The sequence below is a fragment of the Micromys minutus genome (assembly GCF_963924665.1).
Source record: "Micromys minutus genome assembly, chromosome: 10".
NCBI classification, from domain to species: domain Eukaryota; kingdom Metazoa; phylum Chordata; class Mammalia; order Rodentia; family Muridae; genus Micromys; species Micromys minutus.
Window position 1 is genome coordinate 11,646,266 of NC_137979.1, and position 25,703 is coordinate 11,671,968.

Genomic DNA, 25,703 nt, shown 5'->3' on the forward strand with positions numbered 1-25,703 from the left:
CGCCGCAGCGAGCAGGTGGAGCAGTATCTCCCACAAGCAAATCTCTGTGCATGGCAATCGTCCCCGTGGCTCTCACCGCACCCTTTACCTTGGGGACTTTCTTAACCGATGGCTGTCATACCTACGCCTGCTGTCCTATACTTGTTACCACTTCAACAAGTCTCTCTCTGAAATGCGAAGTTAGCTGCTGTCTCCCGGCCTTCTGTTTCTCACAGTAAAGAAAACCTATTGGTTTCGGATAGAACTCATGATAAATTTTATTGGACAATTTTCAGGATATAAGATGGTAATTGATTTTTAATGTTTTTTAGTGTCTGTGTGCGCGTGCGTGTGCGCGCGTGTGCGTATGTATATGTGAGTTATGTCTAAACTGGTTCTCCAGGAACCAGTGCCCTTCTGCACCCAGCCATCTCCCTATCCCAGAAGATGGTGAACTTTACAAAGTGCTTTCATTCTGAGCTGACTGAGAGCTGGGGGGGTCTCCCTGTTATCCTGATCTTCTGGGCCTGCTGCTGAGGCAACTCCTCCTCCCTTTCCTTTCCCCAGTCTTCAGATACTGTCCAGCAGCTTTCTACCAGGCATTCCCTACCCCAGCCTTGAAGTGGCCCTGGCCTTTTGGTTTGCATATTTTCCAGGTAAGGTATGGTTTCCGGTGTCACGCTGTTTCCATCTTTCCTGTTCCTGTTCCCCAGGAGAACAAAATGAAGAGCAATTTGTTTCTAGACTTTCTAGAATGATTTTCCTTCTTGGCTGCCCATCCCACACTCCTACCTTCCCCAGCTCTAAAAAAAAAAAAAAAGAAAAAAAAAATGCTGTTTCTGTTTAGTTAAAATTCGCAGAGTTGTCTGAGTTTTCAATTTCTTCTTTGGTTAGTATTGCCATAATTTTTTTTTTTAAGAATTAGCCAAACTGTCACAACTTGCCAATGTTTAAAACCATAAAATTAGCTCTCACATTATCTTCAACTAATGTCTCACAAAGAAACAATAGGCTTTTTGTTGACAGTTGCCTGTGTTTATAACTGACTGTCCAGTTGGCCATCTGTGTCATGGATACAACAGCAAATAGAAAATACAGAGGCAGAGCAGAACTTCGTCTGTGAGAACCACAGGCTTCCCGGATAATGCAACTGGTGGTGCTCACACTCCTGGGTACAATCAACCCGGAGACAAGCGGAGGTGTGCAAAGGGAAGGGCTGTGGTGGCTCCACAGTTAAGAACACCTGCTGCTCTTGCAGAAGACTCAGGTGCGGTTCCAGCAGCCACATGGTGGCTCACAACCATCAGGTCCACGTGATCAGATGCTCTCTTCTGAACTCCGTGGGCAGCAGGCACGGACATGGCACACGGACGCGCGTGCAGGCAGAATGTTCATAATCATGAAATGAGTGACTCTGGGTTGGTTTGGGGTTTGGGGTGTTGCTTGGTTTAGTTTTTGAGTGAATAGACAGGAGAGGTGGCTCAGCGGTTAAGAGCACTTACTGCTCTTCAGAAAGACCCGACTTTGAGCAGCTCACAACCACCTGTCCCTCCAGCTCCAGGGGATCTGATGCTCTCTTCAGGCTTCTGCAGATGTCTGCACCGGCACACACACACACACACACATACATACACACACACACACACACACACACACACACATACACACACACACACACACACATACACACACACACACACACACACACACACACACACACACACACTAATACACACACTTTTTAAAAAATAAAATAAAATAGGGGACTGAAGAAATGGCTCGGTGGTTAAGACTCCCTTCCTGCTCTTCCGAGGTCCTGAGTTCTGTCCCCAGCATCCACACTGGATGATGACAATAACTGTCAAGTCCAGCTCTGAGGGATCCAAAGTCACTCAGATTCCCACCAGTAACTACACTTATATGTTGCCACATAATAAAAAGTTAATAATACAAGTAATTTTAAAAATAAATAAATAAAATACTTCTTCAAAGAAGAAATGGTAGAGAGCATGTGTGCACTGTCGTATGAATGTTACACACAGGACTGGCACACCTGAGGATTTCACATCTGCAGTGGTGACCTGGAAATAACCCCCAAGGACACCGAGGACGCAACACAAACCTGTAGGCCAAAGGCAGGGGTGCAGCCTCTACTGACCTAGGATTAAGTCTCTTCAGACATCTCTGTGCACCAGCCAGAGGACCGGTGACACACTGTCACCAGGGCCATTCTGAGCTTTCGTACAGCACTCCAGACGCTGGCAGATGCCACAGTGAAATGCTGGCACAACACATCAACACAAGCTTACACATCAGCTTCCATGGGAAAATGATCGGGAGGCACTGGTTGAAAAGGGGGGAAGGGCACAGGCGAGACTTACGGGCTCACTGCACCCTAACAAGTAGAGGTTGAAGCATGTGATCAGTCTCTACCCTGTATGTGTCACCAGAGCTGTGTGCCCAGCCACCAACAAGCATTTTCCTAGAGGCAGTGGGCAGGAGGGCCTCTTCTAACTCCCCAGAAAGGGACCACAAGGAAACAGAAGCTAAGACTACAAGACAGTAACAGGTGTGACAAGTATCTGGCCCGTAGTTTCTCATCACCTTGAGTCAGTGGGACGAAAACAGCTCAGGACCTGGAGTACAACATGTGGCTCTGGAAGAGGACCTGGAATTTCCAGAGACTGCAACCGAAAGTCGCATGTCACATTACTGTGCCACACTGAGGTGTGAGGTGGCCCAGGCCCAGACTGGTTCAAACACAACCAACCAAAGAGCTCTGGGCAGGCTCCTGGAACATTCAGGCAAAGTACTACTATGTGAACACCACTCTTGGTGTTTGAGAAGGACCTGCGCTGCCTGTTTTGACTCACTGAGCCCCAGATACAAGAGGGCAGGACACAAGATAGCAATAAACAAAATGTAGCAGAAAAAAACCTAGGAGTCCTATCCACTCATCCTCTCAACACAGGACAATCTAGTGTCTCAACACTTACTTGTGACGTCCAGCCGGAAGGAGACCTTCTGTCCCCCGGCCTCACAGCTGTACTCCCCAGCGTCCGCCTTGCCCGCCTGCTGCACCACCAGCCTCCTGGAGCAGCCCGAGGCCTCCACTTGCACCTTGGAGCTGGAGCTCAGCTTCTTCCCGTCCTTGAACCATGTCACCTCAGTGTGGGCCTGGGCCACCTCACAGCTCAGTGTGGCACTGGCCCCTGCCTCTGCCTTCACCTCGATATGTGCCTGCTGCTCCTTGGCAAACACCACCTTGGGCTCTGGGACAGATGGAGATACTCAGAGTCAGAGGCACTGTCTAGAGCAGCACAGTTTCAACCAGAAACACTCTGGGTGGGTCAGCTGGAGGAGAGTATCACCCAGGCTCTACACAAGGCTCAGGAGAAGCCCTAAGGCCTCTAAGCACAGGGAAAGTCATTCTTCCTATTTACCCAGAGAACATTCCAAGTCCTGTAATAGGTGCCTCAAATACAGATCATAACAAACACGATAGATAGATAGATAGATAGATAGATAGATAGACAGACAGATAGATATGTTTTTCCTGAAGTGCCCCTGACAAAGTTTAGTTGATAATTGAGCAAAGTAAGAAAAGAATGGCTTTAATCCCAGAACTTAGGAGCAGAAAAAGGCAGATTTCTGTGAGTTTGGGGCTAGCCTGGTCTATATAGAAAGATCCAGGCAAGGCCAGCCAAGGCTACATAAGACATTGTCTCAAAAAAAATTGATGTGGCTGTGCTCACCCTTTAATCCCAGTACTTGGTTAGCAGAGGCAGGTGGACTTTATGAGTTCTTAGCCAGCCTGGTCTACAGAGTGTGTTCCAAAATGGTCAGGGATATGTAGAAAGACTGCCTCAAAATAAATGAAAACCAAAAAATTTCGCAATTAATGATAAAATAGAAAAGTTAAAGCAATGGGGTATAACAAAAGCCCACACTCTGGAGCATTAATATTAATAATTAAGATTTAAAATTAATAATTAAAATACAGACCAACTGAACAGAAGTGCTGTGATACCCTCACAACCCACCCGATGATTTATTTCTGCAATTTTCCATATATTGTAGAGCCATAGAGAACAATGTGTAAGGAAAGCCATGGTGTGTTACTCAGGATAAAAAGAATGGCTGTCACAATTTGACACACACCACGCTGCTCCTTTCTGGTGTCACTGGGCAGAACATGGGCCCACTTTTAAAAACATATTTTATTTTTATTTTATGTGCATTGTATTTTGCCTACATGTATGTTTGTATGAGTGTGTTTAGTGTCCTGGAACTGAAGTTAGAGTCTTGAGAGCTACCACGTGGTGCTGGGAATCGAACCTGGGTACTTTGGAAAACTAGTAGTCAGTGCTTGAACCACTGAGCCATCTCCCCACCCCAGTCCAACTTTCAATACTACTGTCTTTTAGGCACTCACTTAAGGATCTCTGTGCATATGTTCACACTAGAGAACTGACAACCACACCCACGACAGACACTTCCCTTGTTTCATTGTTCTGCTTCTCAGCATTTATAGAAGACTCTGCTAAATCCCTGGGTGTTTTAATGTTTATTGAACATTATTGTTGTATTGATATGGGGGCGGAGGTGTTCCACAGCTTGCAGGTGAAGGCCAGAGGACAACTGTGTGGAGTTGGTTCTCATGTGTTTATGTGAATCCCAGAGATTGAACTCAGGTCATAAAGTCTGTTCAGCAAAACATTTACCTGCTGAATCCTATATCCAGACCTAAGTCACAGTTTTAGATTTCATCGTATTCAGATGTGTTTTATGGTCACTGTGTTTGTTCTGTTAAAGAACTTGTTCCTGGGGACTAGGGTGGCTCAGCAGTAAGGCTGTGCTTAGAATATACAGAGAGTGTGTGTGTGTGTGTGTGTGTGTGTGTGTGTGTGTGTGTGTGTGTGAGTGTGTGTGTGTGTGTGTGAGTGTGTGTGTGTGAGTGTGTGTGTGTGTGTGTGTGTGTTCCAGAAGTGTATGTTTATGTTCCATTGGCACATATACCCATTCTATAAGTTCTGTTGTTCTCTTATATCTTAGAGAAACTACCTAAGTACTTCAAGTAACTCCATGCAACACACAATGTGAAAACATTGACAGCCAGAGTGTGATCCTTGCACATCAGTGCACATCGCAAACATGCTACCAGGCTCCACACTGCACCTCCCTGAGTGCCACTATACATTGGTCAAAAACAGTGAATCCAGTTCAGAACTGGAATCAGAGAAACATCGACAGGGCACCTTGAGGGTTTGTGTTTCTCTTTCTGTTCTAAGTCTGGGACTCTGCCTGACTGGCTTTGTAGGTGGTGGTTACTGCAGTGTTTTTCAATAGGGTCCAAAATGTTCTGTGCAACAATCATACTGTCTGCAGCCCCTCCATGAGTCCCAGAACTAGGTATAGGTGTGGTGGGGGAATCGTTATTGTGAGGGGACATTTCTGCCCTTTCAGTATGACCGCCTATCCCTGCACTAAGACACTTATGTCCTCGCTACTTGATTTTAGCATATTCTAAATTGGTGTGTCAAAGGTCCCTACCTTTTCTTTGGGTGTGCTGTTAGGAACCGGAAATGCTCCTCAATCACCCAGATGTTGGAGGCTTGGTCCCCAGAGCAGTGCCCAAGAGAGATTTAGTATTTAGGGGTCTAGTGAAGTATTCTAGGTCTCTGGGTGTGTGCATTCCAGGACTCCGGGACCCAACCCCCTTCCTCTCTCCTGCACCCCCCAGCATGAAGAAAGTAGTTTGACAGAGAATACAGGGACATGTGCAGAGACAGGATCATCTAGGCCATTAGCTCATCTCCCACCACATGCAAACAAGCAGCCTTGATCCCTGAACACCCACCCACCTGGGACCTCCAGCTGGAAGGAGACCTTCTGTCCCCCGGCCTCACAGCTGTACTCCCCAGCGTCCGCCTTGCCCGCCTGCTGCACCACCAGCCTCCTGGAGCAGCCCGAGGCCTCCACTCGCACCTTGGAGCTGGAGCTCAGCTTCTTCCCGTCCTTGAACCATGTCACCTCAGTCTGGGCCTGGGCCACCTCACAGCTCAGTGTGGCACTGGCCCCTGCCTCTGCCTTCACCTCGCTGTGTGTTTGCTGCTTCTTGGCAAACACCAACTTGGGCTCTGGGGACAGACAGTGACACAGAATCAGAAACCATTCGAGTCATGAAAGTCACACAGAGAAAGACCTGGATGAGGCTGCTGTGAGTGACGAACACCCTTGAGGCTCTGTCCTCACTGAACCCAAAAATGGCCCTGGACCTCTTAGGATAAAACTGCAAGTTCCACTCCTGCCTCAGGGGCAGTTCAGGAAGAGCAGAATGATTGGGGAAAGTCCGAATAAACACTTGATAACCGAAAGTCAGCCATGGGCTGGTCCATCCTTTCCACCTGCAAATATTAGTCAGATTCAAAGGGGGAATTCTCATGCAGAAGACTTTAGCTTGGATGTAGCTGAAGCACACTGGTAAAGCACTTACCTTACCTAGCATGCACAAGCAGGATGTACAGGCATGTGCGCTTTCTGCGCTCTCTCTCTCTCTCTCTCTCTCTCTCTCTCTCTCTCTCTCTCTCTCTCAGCACTCCACAGATCACTGTGTGCTCAGATCTAGATGATGTCACAGAATAAGGCAGCCTGCTTGAACTAATGGAAGAGCTAGCTTATGTGAGTTATATGGGAGAAGGGCCCATGGTGACTAGTTAAGTCACTAGCCACTCCTAACCATCCCATAGACTGGAAATTCACTAAGAACAACTTCCACCGCTACTTCTTGGTAGCCATGAGCTTAGTATAAATAACATCATTTGAGACACCTTCAAGGACAGAGGACAGCATCACCAACTATGTGACCTACAGGGAGCAGGCTGTTGGGGTCAGAGATGCCCAGGATGTGTTTTACCCCTAACTGGGCAGGCACTGCAGCTGAAATCTTTGGTTGGACTAGGAGGTCAGGAACTAGATATGGGGCTCTAATTGTTTAACTAAAATGTAATTTAACTAAAACAAAACCTCAGCCTTTGCCCAGTTTCTGCCATAGTCCTATAAAAACTTCCAGACAAAGAAGTTCAGTGCCTTCTCCTCTCTGAGAACCCCTCCCACTCTGGGGAGTTTCTCTCACTTTTGCCTAAGGTCTCTTAACAAAGCGGGCTTCCACTTTGCTTTCTCTTACCCTTGTCCCAATCTCTTATTTTCATTGGCGTGAATCAACAAACCAAGAGCCATTGTCTCCGGTTGACTTTTGGTGGTTGTTGAGTTTCCGATGCCTTAAGTCTCTGAGCCAAGCATAACTGGACTGAGAAAGGTCTTGTTCTCAGTCCTGCATTAGTACCCAGGGAAAGGGCAGAGAATATTCTAGAACACTTCACTGTACCCTCACAGCCCGTGGTTCAGAGCTGACACAGTTTCAAATATGATCATGTGACTATACTGTCTCCTTACCCTGGCTGAACATGAATCAAAATTTCTCTTTAGTAGACGCCTCATGGGGGACTGAATGAGACCACAGAATGCTATGTAAGAGACCTCCACAGAGAGACATTGGTCACCTCAGCCCTGCACACAGGTAGGACCAGAGTCCATGCTCCAAGGAACAGTGGTAGATCTTAGCAGGTGCTAAGAACATGACATGGGACATTACAGCATGAAGACACTTTGTGAGGCACACAAGATCCCTGGCCAAGATAAACATGTATCCACCAAATGCACCAGGACCAGCACATGGATGAAACTAGCAGAGGATAGGAGCTAGGCAAAGATGATACTCAGTGGGAAAAACACTGGCCTGCTTGCCCATAGCCAGGCTCATAACATTTGCAAACTCATTTAGTGTCTCAACACCCACCTGCGACGTCCAGCCGGAAGGAGACCTTCTGTCCCCCGGCCTCACAGCTGTACTCCCCAGCATCCGCCTTGCCCGCCTGCTGCACCACCAGCCTCCTGGAGCAGCCCGAGGCCTCCACTCGCACCTTGGAGCTGGAGCTCAGCTTCTTCCCGTCCTTGAACCATGTCACCTCAGTCTGGGCCTGGGCCACCTCGCAGCTCAGTGTGGCACTGGCCCCTGCCTCTGCCTTCACCTCGCTGTGTGCCTGCTGCTCCTTGGCAAACACCACCTTGGGCTCTGCAAATAAACAGGAACATACAGTTGCTATAACTAAATTAGGGTCCACCTCGGATTCCCCAAGTCAGGTAACCCTAAGACAACATTCTATTACTCTTGATTAAGGTTTTTAAATTGAGCAGTATATCCGTTGACCAATCTCTCAGTGAAGGTTGTTGTGAATGCTAGACTCTCTGGAGTACTTCTCGAAACAGTGATATTTTGCCTTCCCTTCTGAATGACAGCTTAGTTGGGAATGGAATCTGAGGTTGACAGTTGTTTCTGAATGACATCTTAGTTGGGAATGGAATCTGAGGTTGATGGTTGTTTGCCTTGGAACTTTGGATACTGTGCCATCTTTCTTTCTCTGTTTCTTGTTGCCCAAGTCTACACCACACCTTACAGCTCCCTCTCCTTTCCTCGTCATGCCCCTTGGGGTTGTACTTGCCTCTACAACAGCTCTCAAGCCACTTCCTCTCCACGTTCTCAGTCACTGTCTTTCCCCAGACCTCATCTTCTCCTTCCTGCAGTAAGGAAGAGCCTCACACCTGCTCTCCTCACCTTCCGTCTCCCACTGTACAAATCAATTCTCCATTTAACCTCCTAAAAGCTAAACATGCCACCTCCATGCCCCTATATCCAAGAACCTTAAGGACAAAGGACCACTCCCTTTGGTGGACATGTCTGGTTGTCTCCAAATGCTCACAGGTAGGATGGCTCAACAGGGTGAGCATGAGCCCTTGAATGCCCTTCCAATTACAAATCTGTAGTTTCTTTCCCATTTTTATCATAAAAGCGATTGAAGCAGTTGCTCTTCCCCACCCCACCATAATGAACAAACAAATGAGAAAGGATTAGAATCAACCTTCAGAACTCTGGAAATTGCAAAGGCTTATGGTTAATCTGAGGAACAATAGACATATGGTCTAGAAAAACCACTGAGTCCAGGTCACAACTGCTAGACGTGAGGAATTTTATATCACTGCTCCTCATCCCCTCCACTTCAAGGTGGTCTTGAACCCAGTAGTGCCTCAGCAGCCACAGACAAAGCAGGGCAGACCAAGTCCCCAGACAACTAGAATTGTCTGGCATGTGCGGTGACCCCTGAATGTCACTCACAGGCTGTCTCCACTGGCTCTGAGTTTCCAGTGTAGAGCAGTGTCCCCAGAAAGGACCATAGAGCAACAGGAAGTCTTTGCCAAACCCCAGGCTTCCCTGTGTGATGGAGAGCAGCTTGTAGCAGACAAATGTGACCAAAAGTTAGGGAATGAAATTCGACCTTGGGCTTAGAAACGTGTTGGCACAATGTCTCCTAGCACATCCTCCATGTTTAGAAAGGCCTCCTGGGCTACCTTGAGGCTCTGTGAAGGCCTAAGGTGATGCTGAGGCTGCTTGCTTAGTGTTGTATCCATGGCAACAGCTACAGACTAGCACTATCCAATCATGTGATGAGGAATTTGCTCTTTCTAACCTAGCTCAGAGAGACCACTAACACACAAACACTACCAGCAACGGATGTTGGTGACAATTTTAACTAAACTTTCTTTTCTAAAGAGAACAGTATAGAGATTCAAGAAAATAAAAAGTTAATTCTTTGAAAAAAATCAGTTGAGCAGACCAACAACCAGTTCAACTAAGAAAAAAGAAATAACTCAATTTATTAAAATTCAAAATAAAAACAAAAACATTAAAACAGATTCTCCACAAGTACAAAGGTTTTCAAAACCATATCCTGAATGACTGCATCATCAAGTAAGCCTGGCGCACACCTCTGATCCCAGTCCTCAGAAAGCAGAGGCAGGCAGATCTCTGTGAGTTCAAAGCCAACCTGTTCTTCAGAATGTGTTCCAGGACAGCCAAGGCTGCACAGAGAAACCCTGTCTTGAAAACCAAACCTGATAGATAGATAGATAGATAGATAGATAGATAGATAGATAGATAGATAGATAGATAGATAGATCGATCGATCGATGGATGGATGGATGGATGGATGGATGGATGGATGGATGGATGGATTGGTGGGTGGTTTGGGTGAATATATATCTACATACATACATAAATACATACATAACAAATAAGATAACCTAGATAAAACAAACAAGCAAATTCCTGGAAAACTCCACAGAAAGGGGCCGAAGAGGAGAAAGAGAAGACAGAAAGCCTGGAGAGCCCTGCAGTCGGTAACCCAAACACAAGAGCATCCAGACCAGAAATAAGATGCACAGCCCTCTCTACCTTCAGAAACAATCGCCTGCCTATTACCTAGAGATCCTCGGGGATCACAGGAGCATTTTGCATTAATAAGCAGGCCCCGCCCAGTTGCAGGTACGAGATGAATGCACAGAAATCAGGCTTCTTGCTGTACATCAGCCAGGTGGCCGGTGGCATCTGATGGCTACTGGGAGCTTAGGAGTCATTGTTCTTTGAGAGGGTCACCACCGCTAAGTTACCCATGCCCCAGTGGAGGATTGGGAATGCACATGCCCACACGGGCAGCACTAACTGAGCTTAGTGGGAGAAAGAAAGGAAAGAAAGAAGGAAATGGGAGATCTGTTGGGTGTGGTCAGGAAGAGCTGGAGGGATGGAGTTGGGGTGGATGTGACCAAGATCTATACAGGTATGAAGTTTTCAAAAGAAGAAGGGAGAGTTAAGGAAGAATTCCATCACCATGGTGACACTAGAAAATAAACACTTAGTAATAATAAGTTCATGAACAAGTGTAAGTCTGAAAACATCCAGATGAATAAGCACATGGGAAGGCATACCACAATCATAGATTTGAAGTCTCATCTCGAAATGGCAATATTTTTCCCCCTGTGCGGTCATATAAACCATACCTCCTTACTTGTACGTCTTGAGAAGTGACATTCAGGTTAACAGGGAAAGTTAGGGTGCCTAGGATGGCTCGGTGCCTAAGAGCACTGACTGCTCTTCCAGAGGATCTGAGTTCTGCTCCCAGCAGCCACATTGTAGCTCACAACCATCTGTAATGGGATCTGATGCCCTCTTCTGGTGTTCATGGGCACCAGGTAAACATGTGCTGCACAGACAGATCTTCAGGTACAACACTGATACATGTAAAATAATTTTTAAGAGAAATAGACAAATCCATTTTAAAAGAGAAGGAAACATAACTGGAGGAGTTCCACTTTCCGATTTTTAAACTCACTATAAAAGTACAGTCATCCTGGGCCAGAGACGTGGCTCAGCAGTTAAGAGTGTGTGCTGCTCTTGCAAGAGAACTAGTGTTTGGTTCCTGGTATCACAACCAGCTGTACCTCCAACTCCAGGACATACTGCCATTTCTGTATCCTTGGGCACGGCACAGACATGGTAGGCATTCATACATGCAGGCAAGTTTTTAATTACATTAGTTTGCCCTGCATGATAGCACATGCTTTTAATCCCATCACTTCAGAGACAGAGCTGGACACATCTCCGTAAGTTTGAGGCCAAACCACCCTACGTAACAAATTCCAGGCCAGCCATGACTACAGAGTGAGACCCTGTCTCCTCCCAGAAAAAAAAAAAAATTAAAACAAAAGAAAAAGTTGACAGTGAGCAATGCACTAACTCTCCCTGTTCAAACTCAAAATGTTTCAAAGACCTAAGCAAAAAAATAAATCAGAAGCCAAGAGACAACTACAAGGAACTGTGAGAGAACAGTTTAGTCAGTGTATTGATACGGGACCCTGAAAGCAAAGAAAAATATGACTAATCTCAGCTTATACCTGAGCGTATGCGCACACACACACACACACACACACACACAGAGAGAGAGAGAGAGAGAAAAAGAGAGAGAGAGAGAATGAGGGAGAGAATTAGAGAGACAGAGAGAAAATGAGAGAGACAGAGACAGAGAGAGAGGGGGCTCTAATTCCCAATACTTGCTCTTTTGAACATTGAATGTGATGGCTGGGGGCACGAAAGCCATGTGTGACCAGCAGGCAGAGGTAAGAGGATGACACAGAATAAAAGAAAGTCTAGACTCCATGATAAGAGGTCAAAAAGGTGTTGCCTGGGTCGAGCCTCCAGGTGTCCAGACCCCTCCATGATGGGACATACCACCCTGTTATCCACAACAGGGCCTGTTTCTCTATGCTCTTGGGACTAGGTGGGCCTTTTGCTCAGCTCTGAATAAACTATAAGCCGAGGTAACACTCTGGTCACCCAGAGTGGAGCTTCAAGTGCTCCTGCACCATGAGGAAGACCTGGTTACCTCAACAAAAGGCCCAGTTGGCCCTCATGGAGACCACCACCCCAGCTACAAGCTGTGCTGAAGCCAAAGAGACCACAAAGGGAGACTGAGGCTTCAAACACAGCTGAGGGCAGCCCCATTGCTATAAGGGTGTCCTCCTCCATACAGCCACTTCCAACAGGGATGTCTCAGATGCAAGCACAAGTCTGGCTTGGATTCCCATCCCTGATGACACCACACTGGAGAGTTGAGCCGTCAGTATAGACCATAGTACCTCCTGCCCCATGGACTAGGAAGACAAAAGCATACTGCTCCTTGGTGCCTCTGAGTTTGGGGTTACTTGTTACTTGTAGAGAACTAGCCAATACATGCCCTCGAGAAGCCTGGACGACACACCCAGCACCTGGCTCACACTAAAACACTTCCCCAAGGCTTGTTCTATAACATAGTCAAGTGTCAACTGACCTGCCACGTCCAGCCGGAAGGAGACCTTCTGTCCCCTGGCCTCACAGCTGTACTCCCCAGCGTCCGCCTTGCCCGCCTGCTGCACCACCAGCCTCCTGGAGCAGCCTGAGGCCTCCACTCGCACCTTGGAGCTGGAGCTCAGCTTCTTCCCGTCCTTGAACCATGTCACCTCAGTCTGGGCCTGGGCCACCTCGCAGCTCAGTGTGGCACTGGCCCCTGCCTCTGCCTTCACCTCGCTGTGTGCCTGCTGCTCCTTGGCAAACACCACCTTGGGCTCTGGGGACAGACAAGAACACAAAGAATCAGGAAGGCCACACAGAGGAAGGGTCTGGATGGGTGGCTAGATAGTAAAATGTCCCCCGTGCTTTGTGGGAGCAGTGACCAGAAGAAGCCCCAGTATCTCCTGGGGAAAAAAAACAGTTCATCCACATATCCTGCCACATATTCAGGGGCAGTTCCAGCATGTCAGTTCCCTTGCAGGCAATGATACCCATTATGGCCAATGCACTTATGACCTGCTCAGGAATCTGCTATCACGTTTGCTACGGTCCTATTTTACCTTAGCTTTGACATCTCTAACCGCCTGCACTTGGCTGTTCAGGTACAAAGAGGACATCCAATGTGATTTCATTGTACTGTGTGTTTCATGTACCTCACAAGCCACTGGGGTTGGGTGGGGGGTGAAGGGTAAATCTGCTTCTACGCTGTCTGTTCTGAGCTCACCCACTAGTTACTTAGATCTTGTTATTGCTTTTGGTCTCATTTCAGATTTTGAAGCATCTCAGCATCTGGTATAGCAAGTGCCCCACATGGATCATTGACCAGGGTTTGGTGCAATATTTTCCCACTTGGACAGAAGCATCTCTTGCTACATTTGAACCAAGAATGATCACCTGAAGGTCTTCCCTATTGTGTGTACTTGGTTTAACTTCTTCACGGTCCCTTCAAAATGTTTAATAATTTTCACAAAGCATGGCGGCATACCTTGCAGGACTTGGGACTGGTAAGGTGCTGCTAGTGACATAAGTGTAAATATAAAGGTGTCACCTCCTGTGCCAACCTCTGCACCAGCTGTGGTCTAGAAATTATTCTCAAGTCTCGTACTAAGTAATGATTCTGGCATAAAAGGGCAACACGAAACAACACCTCCAAAAGGCCACAACTCCTCAACTCCTGAGTTCAAACACACCAAAATGGCAGAAGTGCTAGACAAATGACTTAATCTACCCATAAAGGTAGCCAATGAGTTCAAGGTGGAAGCAAACAGGCATAAGGATAAGGCAAGGAAAGCAGTTCAGGATATAAATAAATCTGTAATGCAGAAGAAATGACCAGCAACATGCATGAGAAACTGAGCAAGGGCATTGAGATCTTGAAGTGCAAACACACACACACACACACACACACACATATACATACATACATACATACATACATACATACATATACATGTATGTGCTAGAAATGAAAAAATAAATAAATAAAATCTAAAATGCACTGGTAGCACCACGAATAGGCTAATCAAGCATATGAGAGTCTATCATGGGTGGAAGACACCAGGAAAGGCTACATCCAGACAGCAGTGATGAAAAGAAACATGAACATACCCACAACATCCAAGGACTCTGGGACATGGTAAAGATAGCAAGCCTAAGAGTCTATGGGGTAGGGAAAAAATGAGATACAAACTAAAGGCATAGAAAATGAATTCAATGAAATTATAGTTTAAAAGAATTCCCCAACTAAAAAGATGTGAACATCAGAACACAGGGGTATTGACAGCTCCCGAGTAAATGTGACCAGAGAATCTTCCATAGGATGTATGATAAGGAACATGCTAAAATTCAACAAAAAAAAAAACCATGTCAAAGGATGGTAAGAGAGGCAGTGAGATGGCTCAGCAAATAAAGCACTCGCTGCCAAGCTTGGCTGCCTGAGTTCAAGCCCCAGAACCTGCTTGGAGGAGAAAACTGACCCCTGCAAGGCGACTCTGATCACGACACATGTGTACCATGAACTTACACATACAACTTAAAAATGTAATAAGGTATTTGCCTTTGAAAAGACAAACTCATTAGAATAACCTCAGACATCTCAGTAGAAAACCCCAATCCTAGGAAAACAAGGGTTAGTATATCCCATGCCCTGGAGGAAGCCCCAGCTACAAGGATTATTCCAAGAATAATTTTATCTCTTAAAGCCAACAGAAATAAAGACAGTTCAGGAGAAGCAAACTAAAGTAACTCATGACATCCAAGACAGCACTTCATTAAGACTCTATAGGAATCCTGAACTCTGAGGAGGAGAAAGTCTTAGTCACAATAGTGTGAGGATTGATACACGTCATGAGAAGATGAACGAAGAAGACTTAGAAGACATTCAGTCATGACCAACCCTGGAAATGAGTAAACGGGACAACAAAAACAGGAAAGGAGGAGAAAGGAAAAGAGTCCAGCCAGATGGCTCACAGGTTAAAAGCAATGGCCGCTCTTGCAGAAGACCAGGGTTCAACTTCCAGCACTCGTGTGGCAACTCCCAACATTCTGTGGATCCAGTTCCAGGCGATCTGATGCCCTCTTCAGGCCTCTGTGAGCACTGGATACATGCAGTGTACATGCATACATGCAAACACTTGTACACATAAAATCAAAATAAATCTTTTAAGAAAAAATGAATAGTAATCCAACTAAAACAGCCAACCAGAAAAACAATCACTAAAAATGAAAGAATCAGAAAACTCCTCTTAATAATAATCCTAAGTGTAAATGATCTTCAATCCCTGACAGAGTAGCCTACTGGATTAAAAACTAAGACCCAGGGACTAGAAAGATGGTTCAGCAGTTAAGAGCACCTGATGCTCTAGCAGAGGAACCAGGTTCGGTCCTAGCACAATAGTGGCTCACAACCACCTGTAACTCCAGTAATGGAAAATCTGATACCTTCCTACCTCCACAGGCGCCTGGTACACACTTAGTACATATGCATTCAAGCAAAATGCTCATATATGCAAAATAAAGTGAATAAATCAAAAACTACTTTTAAATATGCTACTAATTGTTTTAGTACTTTAACTCTTTGTAGTTTGAACACACACACACACACACACCACACACACACACTCACTGGCAAATTCAGACTTGAGGGTAGATGGACGAAAAAAATGGAAGCCCAAAGCAAGCAGGGGTAGTTAGACTCAGATCTCATTAGGCAGAGGTCAAGGCAAAATAAGTCAGAAAACACAAAGAAGTTCACTATGCATTAATGAGAATTCATTACATCAAAAGATGTACTAATTATGAATGCACACGTAGATTGTCCCGAAGGACTGACCTGCGACGTCCAGCCGGAAGGAGACCTTCTGTCCCCTGGCCTCACAGCTGTACTCCCCAGCATCCGCCTTGCCCGCCTGCTGCACCACCAGCCTCCTGGAGCAGCCCGAGGCCTCCACTCGCACCTTGGAGCTGGAGCTCAGCTTCTTCCCGTCCTTGAACCATGTCACCTCAGTCTGGGCCTGGGCCACCTCGCAGCTCAGTGTGGCACTGGCCCCTGCCTCTGCCTTCACCTCATTGCAAGCTGGCTGCTTCTTGGCAAACATCACATTGGCCTCTGGGGACAGTTGAACAGGGACACTTATTCAGAGGATTCTATCAAACTCCTCCGCTCTGGATTCTGATTAACAAACTCTGGGCCCTGGGAAAGCTCAATCCCTGACACAATGATCCTCTATGGCCTATTGCTTGGCTGTGGTTCTTCTTATACCTGAGTATGTGATATCTAGCTCTTCACTGGCCAAAACAGATTGGCAGGGAAGGGCCACAATAAACCAGGCCAGCCCTTACAGACAGTGTCCTCTCAGTCCCTAATCTGAGCAGCTTCAGAAGCACTTTCCACCACATAGAGGCAGGTACCATTCATGAACACATCCCTGGTTTTCCCCACCATGACATTGGCCATGGCACAAGTGTTGCTTTTGGATACAGCCAAGCTTACAGCCATGCATATTACTCAGAATCCTGATGCACGGAATGTATGCATTTGCAGGTTTTTAGAGCCTGCGTGAGAAATGCGGCACATGCAGCAAAGAGTTTTTCATGTATGGAGACATATGTGGACCCCACCCACCCAGTCATCCAGTTTGAGGAAGCCCAGTCCCCAGAAGGGTAGTGTGCATCTCTGCCAGAGCTGGACATCCACAGCACCGTCATGCTGGGGACAGTAGGAGGTACCCTTGCCCTGCCTGGTGTCCAAAGCTTCCCCCAGCCAATGCCATACTCCCATGTCACACTGCAAGAAGCAGTAGCAAGAGAGACCCAAGCATCTTGCTGCCTTTGCCCCAGCACACTTGCACACGTGTCCCTGAAGTCTAGCTGGGCCTCCAGTCACAGCTTTCACTTAGCCATCTCCAATACCGGTGAAGAAAAGGAGTAAAGCCTACATGGCGTAAGTGCAGGACCACACAGGACCCAGACCACAGAGTTCTATCCACAGCTAGGAAGTCCTTCATCCTATAGAACTGAGCTACCCCCTACCAGTAACACACACACAGAGGCACTCGCATACACACATGTGCACAGGTACATGCGTATGCATGAGTGTTGCACACACGCAGGTACATGCACACAGATGTGTGCACGTGCATGCACCCACACTTGGAAATGCACACACAGAGAGGCACACACATGTGCACATGTATGTGCATGCATTCGAGTGTGCACACACACACACACACACAGAAACACACGTGCACATACACCAGAAAACAGCTCCCCCACTACCCAAAACCCCCCAGAGCATGCCTGGAGCTACAGACAGAGAATACACATCCAGAACCACAGCGCAGCACTAGGACATGACATCAGCCCCACTGCCCACCTGGCTCACCTTGCACCAACAACTGGTAGGCAATACGGCTCTCACGGCTGACACACTCATAAAGGCCAGCATCATCCTGTGCCACGTCCCGCACCAGCAGTGCCCGTGTCCCAGCTGACACCTGCATCTCATACTTGGGTCCTAGGGACAGCTCACGACCATCCTTCAGCCAAGTCACCGCAGCAGCCTGGTCCGACAGCTCAGCCAACAGTTGTGCCTCCTCGTGCAACTGGGCCAGCACCTCCCGGGCAGCCACAGCAGGAAGCTTGTTACTGGGCAGCCCCAGAGCCGCTACAGGTCAGGGATGGTTTAACAAAGTACAAAAAGACCACAAGAAGGTGGGCAAAAGGAGTCATGGGCAGCGAAGGAGAAGAGAGGGGAGATGACGGGAGAGAGAGATAAAAGGGAAGAGACCCAGGGAAAAGGGTGGGTTGGAAGTAAAGAAGCAGACATGAAAAGCAAGTCAGTGAGAGGCAAGAGAAGAGAGGGGCATAAGGAGGAGTGAGGAAGAGAAGGGACAGGTGAGCAGGGCCAGGATGCCAGGGGAAAGCCAGCATAGGGAGAGTTGGGGGAGGGTGAGAGAGAAACAGGCAGAGAGGGAGTAGAGAGATAGAAGAGAGGATGAGAAAAGAGGCAGAGATATGGTTCAACCTCAGAGCATCTTACACACAAACACACACACACACACACACACTTGTATACACACACACATATACACACACTTGTATACACACATATACACACACTTGTATACACACACACTTGCATACACACACACATATATACACACACTTGTATACACACACACTTGTATACACACACATACACACACACACTTGTATACACACACATATACACACACTTGTACACACACACACACACACACACACGTACACATGCACACAAGAGCCCAGCCTCAACTGCCAGCCTGGGCTAAATGGCCCTAAGCACCCAGCTGCCTTGCCCCCTTTGTCACGTTGCCTCCAGACAAGCCTTCTCTGAAGACTATCCCTCCTGCCCACCACCACACAGCAGAAATAAAGAACGGGGCTATGGGACTCAGGCTTACCTCGGACCACCATTTGGATGCTAGTTTCAATGCCATTAGCCACAAACTTCAGCTGTGCCCCATGCAGTCTGGCAGGCACCTCTCTGATGGTGAGCATATGCCGGGTTCGGTCACGGCGGATCACGAATATACTGCTAGCCTTCAAGGCCTCCCCATCCAAGAACCACTCGCCAGAGGAGGCCACGGTGAGGTCCACGGAGAAAGTGACCTCGCCACCCTCCACTGCCTCCACCGCCTTCAGAGGTGTCTTTACAGCCAGCACGGGGACTGCAGAGTAAGCAGCGTTAAGGGAAGAGTTGGGGACAGATGAGAACACAGCCTTTATCTTCCTCCTCGTCCCTGTCCCCACACAGATGGAGTAGCTGAAGCCTAGTTCCCTGGGACTGCTGAACAGAGTCGGGGTCAGTGGGACCTAGGTCCTGTCTTAGGATGCCAAACATCTTAGGAGGCTCCAGCATCTCCCAGCCTGCATCGAGATTCCCCTTAAGAACATCCTGGCTCCCCTGGAGGCAGATCATGCTTTGGGGTCAGGCAACTCAAGGGCAGGTGGAAGGCAACCCCCTGTGATGTAACTAAATGGTCTTACTCACCTAAGTGCATGGTCCCTGGAAACTCAAGATAAGGACTCTGGCCAAAGTGATTGATGGCTGACACTCGGAACTGGAAGTCCCCTTCCTCAGCCACACCAGTGATAGTAAACTCGGTTGTGGCCAGCCATTCAGCTTCATGACACCTGCTCCAGGCATAGGCACCCAGCTTCCTCTTCTCCACCACATAACCATCAATAGTGACGGGCCGGTCCCCATGGGGTGGTGGGGACCAGCTGAGAGTCACAGAACTCTCTGTCTTGGCCTTTGCGACAGGGTCAGCAGGAGAATACAGGGGTGGCCTCCTGGGTGCTGTATAGAAAACAGGTTTAGCTCACCAACTGAGAGCTCCCTCCCTCAGTCTGGGGTCACCAGAAAACAAATGAATAATGCACTTCAGTCTCCCCCTGAACACTGCTCTGCAGGATGGGATGGTACCACCCACCATCAGTAGGGTTCAGAAGCCTTTCTCCAGACCCGCTGCCACCCAGTTGCCGTGGGAAGTCCCCTCCTCAAGCGAGAAACTTGGAGCGGAGGACACAGGACCACAATTTTCTGCCACCCTTGGACCTCCATTGGTAAGGGAAGCCTACAGTATGAGGGGAAGATAGGGGTGCAGGTGTGTCCCTGCAGGGAGGGCCACCTAAAGACCATCCTTTCCAGCTCTTACCTGATACACAGAATTGGGTGGTCGTTCGGCAGCCGCCAGCCACGAAGGCCACCTCCCCCATGTCCTCCAAGGTGCACTGGAAGATGGTCAGTGTGTGACAAGTGCCTTCTGCAGTGATGGCGACCCGGCCCCCTGCCACCATCTCCTCCTGGTTCCGTAGCCACTGGACAGGGCCTTCGGGGGCAGCCAGCTCCACCCAAAAGATGGCTGTGTCTCCGGTTCTCACCGCTGTCTTCCGAGGCAGCTTTCTGGTCAAGTTTCCTAGGGTGGGAAGATTGCCAAGACAGTAAAACAAGCCCCGTGTACCCCAAACTCCTTTCGTACATCCCTACTCTTGTGACCTCCATCCCACCTTCCTATGTATCCAGTCCAGCCCCACCCTCCTGCCTGCTTCTCTCTCTCCCTAACCTTCTGGTCCCTTGCTTAACCCTAACCCTAGCCTCCCTCTAGGCAATGCCAGGCTCAACTCTCCCCAGCCCCACACCACTACACACCTCCACGCCCTAGAACCTCCCCACCTACTGACTCACTGCTTGTACACTCTGTCCCCTTCTCTAACTGTGCCACCTGCTGTACCCCAGCCTATCATTCCCCCAATTCTAGGGAACACCCTCTTGTCAACCTGACCCACTCCACTCGACCCCACCCCCACCCCACCCCACCCCTACCCCACATCCCAGATCCCCTCTGCCCTGCCCCTTACCTGCCCCTCATCCTGGCCCCTCTGCCCTGTACCTTTCAACTTAGCCCCATTCACCTGCCTTCTTGCCCCACACTCAGTTGGCACCATCAGTACCCCTTGGTTGAGAGGCCTGACACCTCTGCCCGCAGGCTTGTTTGCATTCCTGAGCCCGCCCAGACCAGCTCCTCTCTGCCCGCCCGCCTACCTTGAACAGAGAGCTCTGCCACCGTGCGGCTGCCCTCTGTGGTCTCACAGATATACACCGCGTCGTCGTCTGCCGAGACGTTGCGCACGGTCAGCCGGCGCTCGGTGCCCTCCTCCTCGATGTCGTACTTGGCGCTGGCCCATAGCCGGGTCTCCTCCTTGAACCACGCCGCCTCGGTGGCTGGCTGAGCCACCTCGCACTGGAATGTGGCCGACTCTTTCTCTCGCACCTCCAGGTCCTGCAACCGCTTCTTGAAGGGCACCGCGGGCTCTGCGGGAGGGGGGCCATGAGAGAAAGGGGCCAATGGCGGGGCTCTGACAGGAGCAAGGGCCAGGGACAAGGCAAGCAAGCAGGGTGGGTGACGAGGAATGAGAGTAGGGAACCTGAAGCTAACAGATAGAAGGAGGCAAGAGAGGACTCAGGGACATAGGCGTGGACCATCTGATTGGCGGGTGGGGGGAGAAGGAGGAGAGATGCCCCGGACGGACCAAGGGACCAAAGATGAAGAAGGGACGTGGAGCTGCCGGGACAGAGTGGAGAGTAAGAGGAGAAAGTAGAACACGGAAGAAACAATAGCAGGCGCTGTGTGAGGTAGAGGTGTGCAGGGAGAGATGTAGGACTGCGAAGGTTCAGGCCAGAGGGCATCATCGCCCCTGTGTGTTTTGAGGAAGGAGAGCCGCCCAGACCTCCACCTCGGGATGTCGCCACCCGACCTTAGCGGATCTTTGCATCAGGTTATCTCCTGGGAACGCAGCTGGTGCTCAAGTGAAAGGACAAGGTGAGGGGAGAGGGGTTTGTCCGGAAAGAGCATCAGCCCTGCGCATGTGCGGGGCTCCAAGTTTGCTCACCTCTCACGACCACCAGCACCGAGCTGTAGGTCTGGCCCACGAGGTTGGATGCTGTGCACGTGTAGAGGCCCCGGTCCGACTGCTTGCAAAAAAGGATCTTAAGGACGAAGTTCTCTTGCTCGTCCTCATACACTACGTGTCGCCGGCCCTCGGTCACCAGCTGCCCGTCCTTCTTCCACACTGTCTCCGGCTTGGGCTCGCCGGTCACAAAGCAGCTGAGGCGCGCGTGTTTGCCTTCGGTCACCGTGCAGGTGCGCGTGCCAGCACCGGGTGGAGAAGGGGGGACGCCCTCTGCGCGCATGGCCTCGCGCCGCTGCTGCAGATGTGCCAGGAGCGTGGCGGTGGAGGTTCCGGGTGGTCCGGCAGCCTGGGCGTCCGAGTCCACCACGAGAGCGGCGGCAGCGCTGGCGGAGCCCAGCGGGTTCTCTGCTCGGACTTCGTAGGTGCCACCATCGCGAAGCCTCGCGGACTGGATGCGAAGTGCGCTCGCCTGGCCGTGATCTTCTACGCGCACATGGGGGGCATCGGGCGCGCCCAGGCGCCTCCCGTCCTTGGACCAGCTCACAGCAGGTTGTGGTGAGCCGCCAACGCGACATCGGAAGGTGGCGTCTGCGCCCTCGCGCACACGAATGGAGGTGGGCCGCAGCAGAAAGTGGGGCGCCTGCTCGGCACACGTGCCCTCCGAGTCCACTCGCAGGCCTACGGCGGCGAAGGCCTCCCCTATGGCGTTCCTCGCGCGACACACATACTGCCCGCTATCACCTAGCGCCAGATCGAGGATGGTGAGGCGATACACATCCCCGTCCTGGGCCAGGCGGAATCGTGCTCCTGCCTCCACTGGCTGCCGGTCCTTCTCCCAGCTTACGTGTGGCGTGGGATTGCCCACGATCTGGCAGCTCAGCGTGGCATCCTTGCCGACAGATACCACAAAGGCCTTTGGCCGCGTCAGGAAGCGGGGTGCTCCGCTGAAGGAGTGGTCCATGGTGGCAGCAGGGTTGGGGGACTACAAAAGGCAGAGATGAAGGTCATGATGGTGATGAGTCAGTGCCACATTCTACCCTCCTCCTCATCCAGTGTCACCAGGAGGGGCCAATTTAACCAAATGGACCTCTCCACGTGGGCTATCTCCCCACCAGGAATTTTCTCCTCCACTCCCAAGCCATTCCAATGGCTCCAAAGTCCAACAGTTCAGATTCAAACCAGGAAGTCCTCCTGACTCTCAAGGGGACATGTTCTTCAACCAGCAGGAAAGGAAAGGCGCTGTCCACCTCACCTGAAGTGGGGCTCATGCTAACAAAAGGGTCCTCACTTGCTGGGCTGCAGATACCCCACCAGCCCCTGTCTGCCCTCATACTGCCAATTCTCGGGGAAAACCTGGACCGGGTTAGAGCAGGGTGTAGGAACCGTGTAGCCAATAAAGGGCAGCAGGAGGGTCCTCGGAGTCTGGGACCAGTACATCCAGCTTCTCTCTATAAGAGCTGGGGACCAGCTTGGCCTAGCTAGCCCAGGGCCTGATGGTCTTGTCACTATTCAGTCCTTAACATGGTCCTGCCAAATTGGACCCTCCTGCAAGAACTCGATTGCATGCCTCAGTCCGTCTAGGACTCATCAGCGCCCAAATAAGGCTGGCCTCCACTCAATCAAGACTTAGCCCCAGCCAAGCTGCCGCTGATCCAGTGAGTGGGTGAAATTTCCACCTGCACCAGGTCTTTGATAAGAACAAAGGGCACTGCAGTTGGCTCTACAAGCTAACTCCCTCCACCTCTGGCAGACATGGCTACCCCAGTGCAGAGACCACAACCTCTGCGTCCGCTTTACTTTGACACAGCCTCCAGTCTCTCAGCCTGGGCTGCCCGACGGGGGACCAGCCAGTTGATGGGTTTGTGCTCCCTGACCCTCCAGTTCCCAGTCCTGTGTTTCAGGTAGCTAATCCCCTGATCCTCTTCCAGGAGACTGATCCTGGACTAGGGCTGGCAGCACTGGCTGGTTTGCTGACTCACTGTCCAGTCAGCACCTCTGTCCCCCACCCACAAACAGGCCCCATCTCTTAGGGTTAAGGTAGAGCTGTCAGGCAGCACCAACTGGGGCCCGAGTCCAGCCCCTGGATCTGCCTTTCAGCATCTGTTCTGTAGAAGGTCTGCCTTGACATCAGCTTTCAGGGACCTTGAGAGTTCCCTGCTCAGTCTGTAGGTCGCCAGAAGCAAGGCAGGGCACCTTATGCCTCTACCCACCATCCTATGCATAGCCTGGAGTGGTCCAGCCAGAGATGCATGAACAAGGGTGTGCAAACAGCCTGGCACACGCATATTTAAAGGGTCCAGCCTCAGCAGGTCCACAGGTCCTGGATTGGAGATTTTAGAGTCTTTCTAGGCCTCCATGGATGTTGCCCCTGGATCTCACTGTTCAAGGCCTGTATCCCCTCTACAACTGTGTTACCAGTCGGTTGCATACCAAGTCACTGGTCACTATTAGTGGGTTCGGAATGACAGCCTCTGAGCCCCTCAACCACCCTGCCAAGCAGGTCTGAGGCCCAAGAGGGGCTCCCAGCACTGAGGGTCTGTTCTTTTTCTTACAGATGAGGAAACTAGAATGTGACAGGAGCTTCCAGAAAAATCTATCCCCAGAGAGGCCCCTCCTTATGCCTGGTTTGGGTTCGAGGTTGCATCTACTAAGCAGAGGGGTCCAGGTGATCATCCTCAGCCTCTCAGAGGAGCTTCTTCCTCCTAGGAAGTCAGCTCTTCCTCACCCCTTCCTTGCCCCTGCCTCACCCCAGCAGGTGAATTGGACTCTTCTACTGCCTAAGATGGTTTTCAGGAGCCCCTACCACTTGCTCTTGCAACTGGCCATACCGTAACCCACACCCTTCACAATATTAACAGAATGTGGCTAGTCTGCTGCTTGCAGGGTGGACCAGTTTTCTAGATAAACCAAGTGGGAGGTGACACACAGACTGGGGCTAGCAAGCCTGGGACCTGATGGCCTTGTCACTATTCAGTCCTTAGCAGAGACTACTCCCTCCCTGGAACTCCATCTTGCTGGCCCTCCCTCTCCTCCACACCACTGGGAGAGAGCAGACCTGTGGCCCCCATGCCCTTCTAGAAAGAATTTCCAAGGGCAACCCCTGAGCTCAGCCTCACCTTAGACCCTGGGCCTGTGACTTCCCCCACACCCCGGGAAATTCTTTCCTGGAGTCAAGTGTCAGTACCCCTCTGGCTGTCCCCTCCACTGAGCCAACAGGCCCAAAATAGCCCCAGCTGTCAGCGGGCATCCATCTCGGAAGAGCTGGGGGCAGGGACACCAGACCCCCAAGCAGCAGGGAGACTAAGGGGTAACCCAGCCAGGCAGTGGTTTCACAGTGCCAGCCACAGTCCTCCCAGATCCCTCGAGGCAAACTGCCCCTTCCCATTCTGAGATCTCAACTCAGAATTACAGAAGGGCCCAGAGCTGGCATCCGGCCCTCTCTCTTCTCAGGGAGGGGCCCAGGATGACTGGACCCCTAAAGTCCCCACCTTCTACAGAGCACCATGACCTTCAGCCCATCTGACCTCCAGGAAGAAAAGATGGCCCTCATGGCAGCTCTGCTTTCTCACCTGTGTCTACCAGGGGTTGGGGCAGCACCCAGGCAAGGGGCACAGATGTTGAGTTGGGGGCTGCTGGGTCTGCCTCCTTCCTGGGGCCCAGGACGACGTGGTTCCCACCCAGCAGCCCACACTCCAGCCGGTCCTCAGACTGGACAGGGACGGACGAAAGGACAGGCAAACACTGTCAGCTGAAGAAGGCTAGGCCCGCCCCTGCCCCACCCCCTGTTTCTGGTCAGCCCAGCCCAGCCTAGCTCCAAAATAGCCCTGGTGTCACTGTCCGGGATTCAGTTTCACCCTCAGCCCCAAGGAGGCAAAGGGCAGGTGGTCAGGAGCAGGAAGACGCCTGTGCCCTCCCAATGTGATGAGGGTAGTGGGGAAAGGGTAGCCGGTCCAGCCTTCCTCAGACCAGCAACCTGGAGAGTTGGTAGGGAAAG

The 25,703-nt window shown here is 50.2% G+C and overlaps 1 protein-coding gene across 10 annotated transcripts in view; it reads right to left on the reverse strand.

The window, feature by feature from the left end:
• Positions 1 to 25,420, reverse strand: part of OBSCN (obscurin, cytoskeletal calmodulin and titin-interacting RhoGEF) — a 127,691-nt gene extending 102,271 nt beyond the window's left edge. For all 10 annotated transcript variants that reach the window (XM_080923621.1, XM_080923620.1, XM_080923618.1 and 7 more), the window contains exons 1-12: positions 25,279 to 25,420; positions 21,689 to 22,691; positions 20,841 to 21,110; positions 19,954 to 20,214; positions 19,287 to 19,595; positions 18,697 to 18,963; positions 17,637 to 17,918; positions 16,086 to 16,361; positions 12,756 to 13,031; positions 7,838 to 8,113; positions 5,844 to 6,119; positions 2,976 to 3,251 (exon numbers count right to left, since the gene is read on the reverse strand). In XM_080923621.1, coding sequence (XP_080779747.1) covers positions 2,976 to 3,251; positions 5,844 to 6,119; positions 7,838 to 8,113; positions 12,756 to 13,031; positions 16,086 to 16,361; positions 17,637 to 17,918; positions 18,697 to 18,963; positions 19,287 to 19,595; positions 19,954 to 20,214; positions 20,841 to 21,110; positions 21,689 to 22,670 — 3,751 coding nt within the window. In that variant the 5' untranslated portion in view covers positions 22,671 to 22,691; positions 25,279 to 25,420. The remainder of the gene's footprint in view (positions 1 to 2,975; positions 3,252 to 5,843; positions 6,120 to 7,837; positions 8,114 to 12,755; positions 13,032 to 16,085; positions 16,362 to 17,636; positions 17,919 to 18,696; positions 18,964 to 19,286; positions 19,596 to 19,953; positions 20,215 to 20,840; positions 21,111 to 21,688; positions 22,692 to 25,278) is intronic.
• Between the last annotated feature and the right edge of the window lie 283 nt (positions 25,421 to 25,703).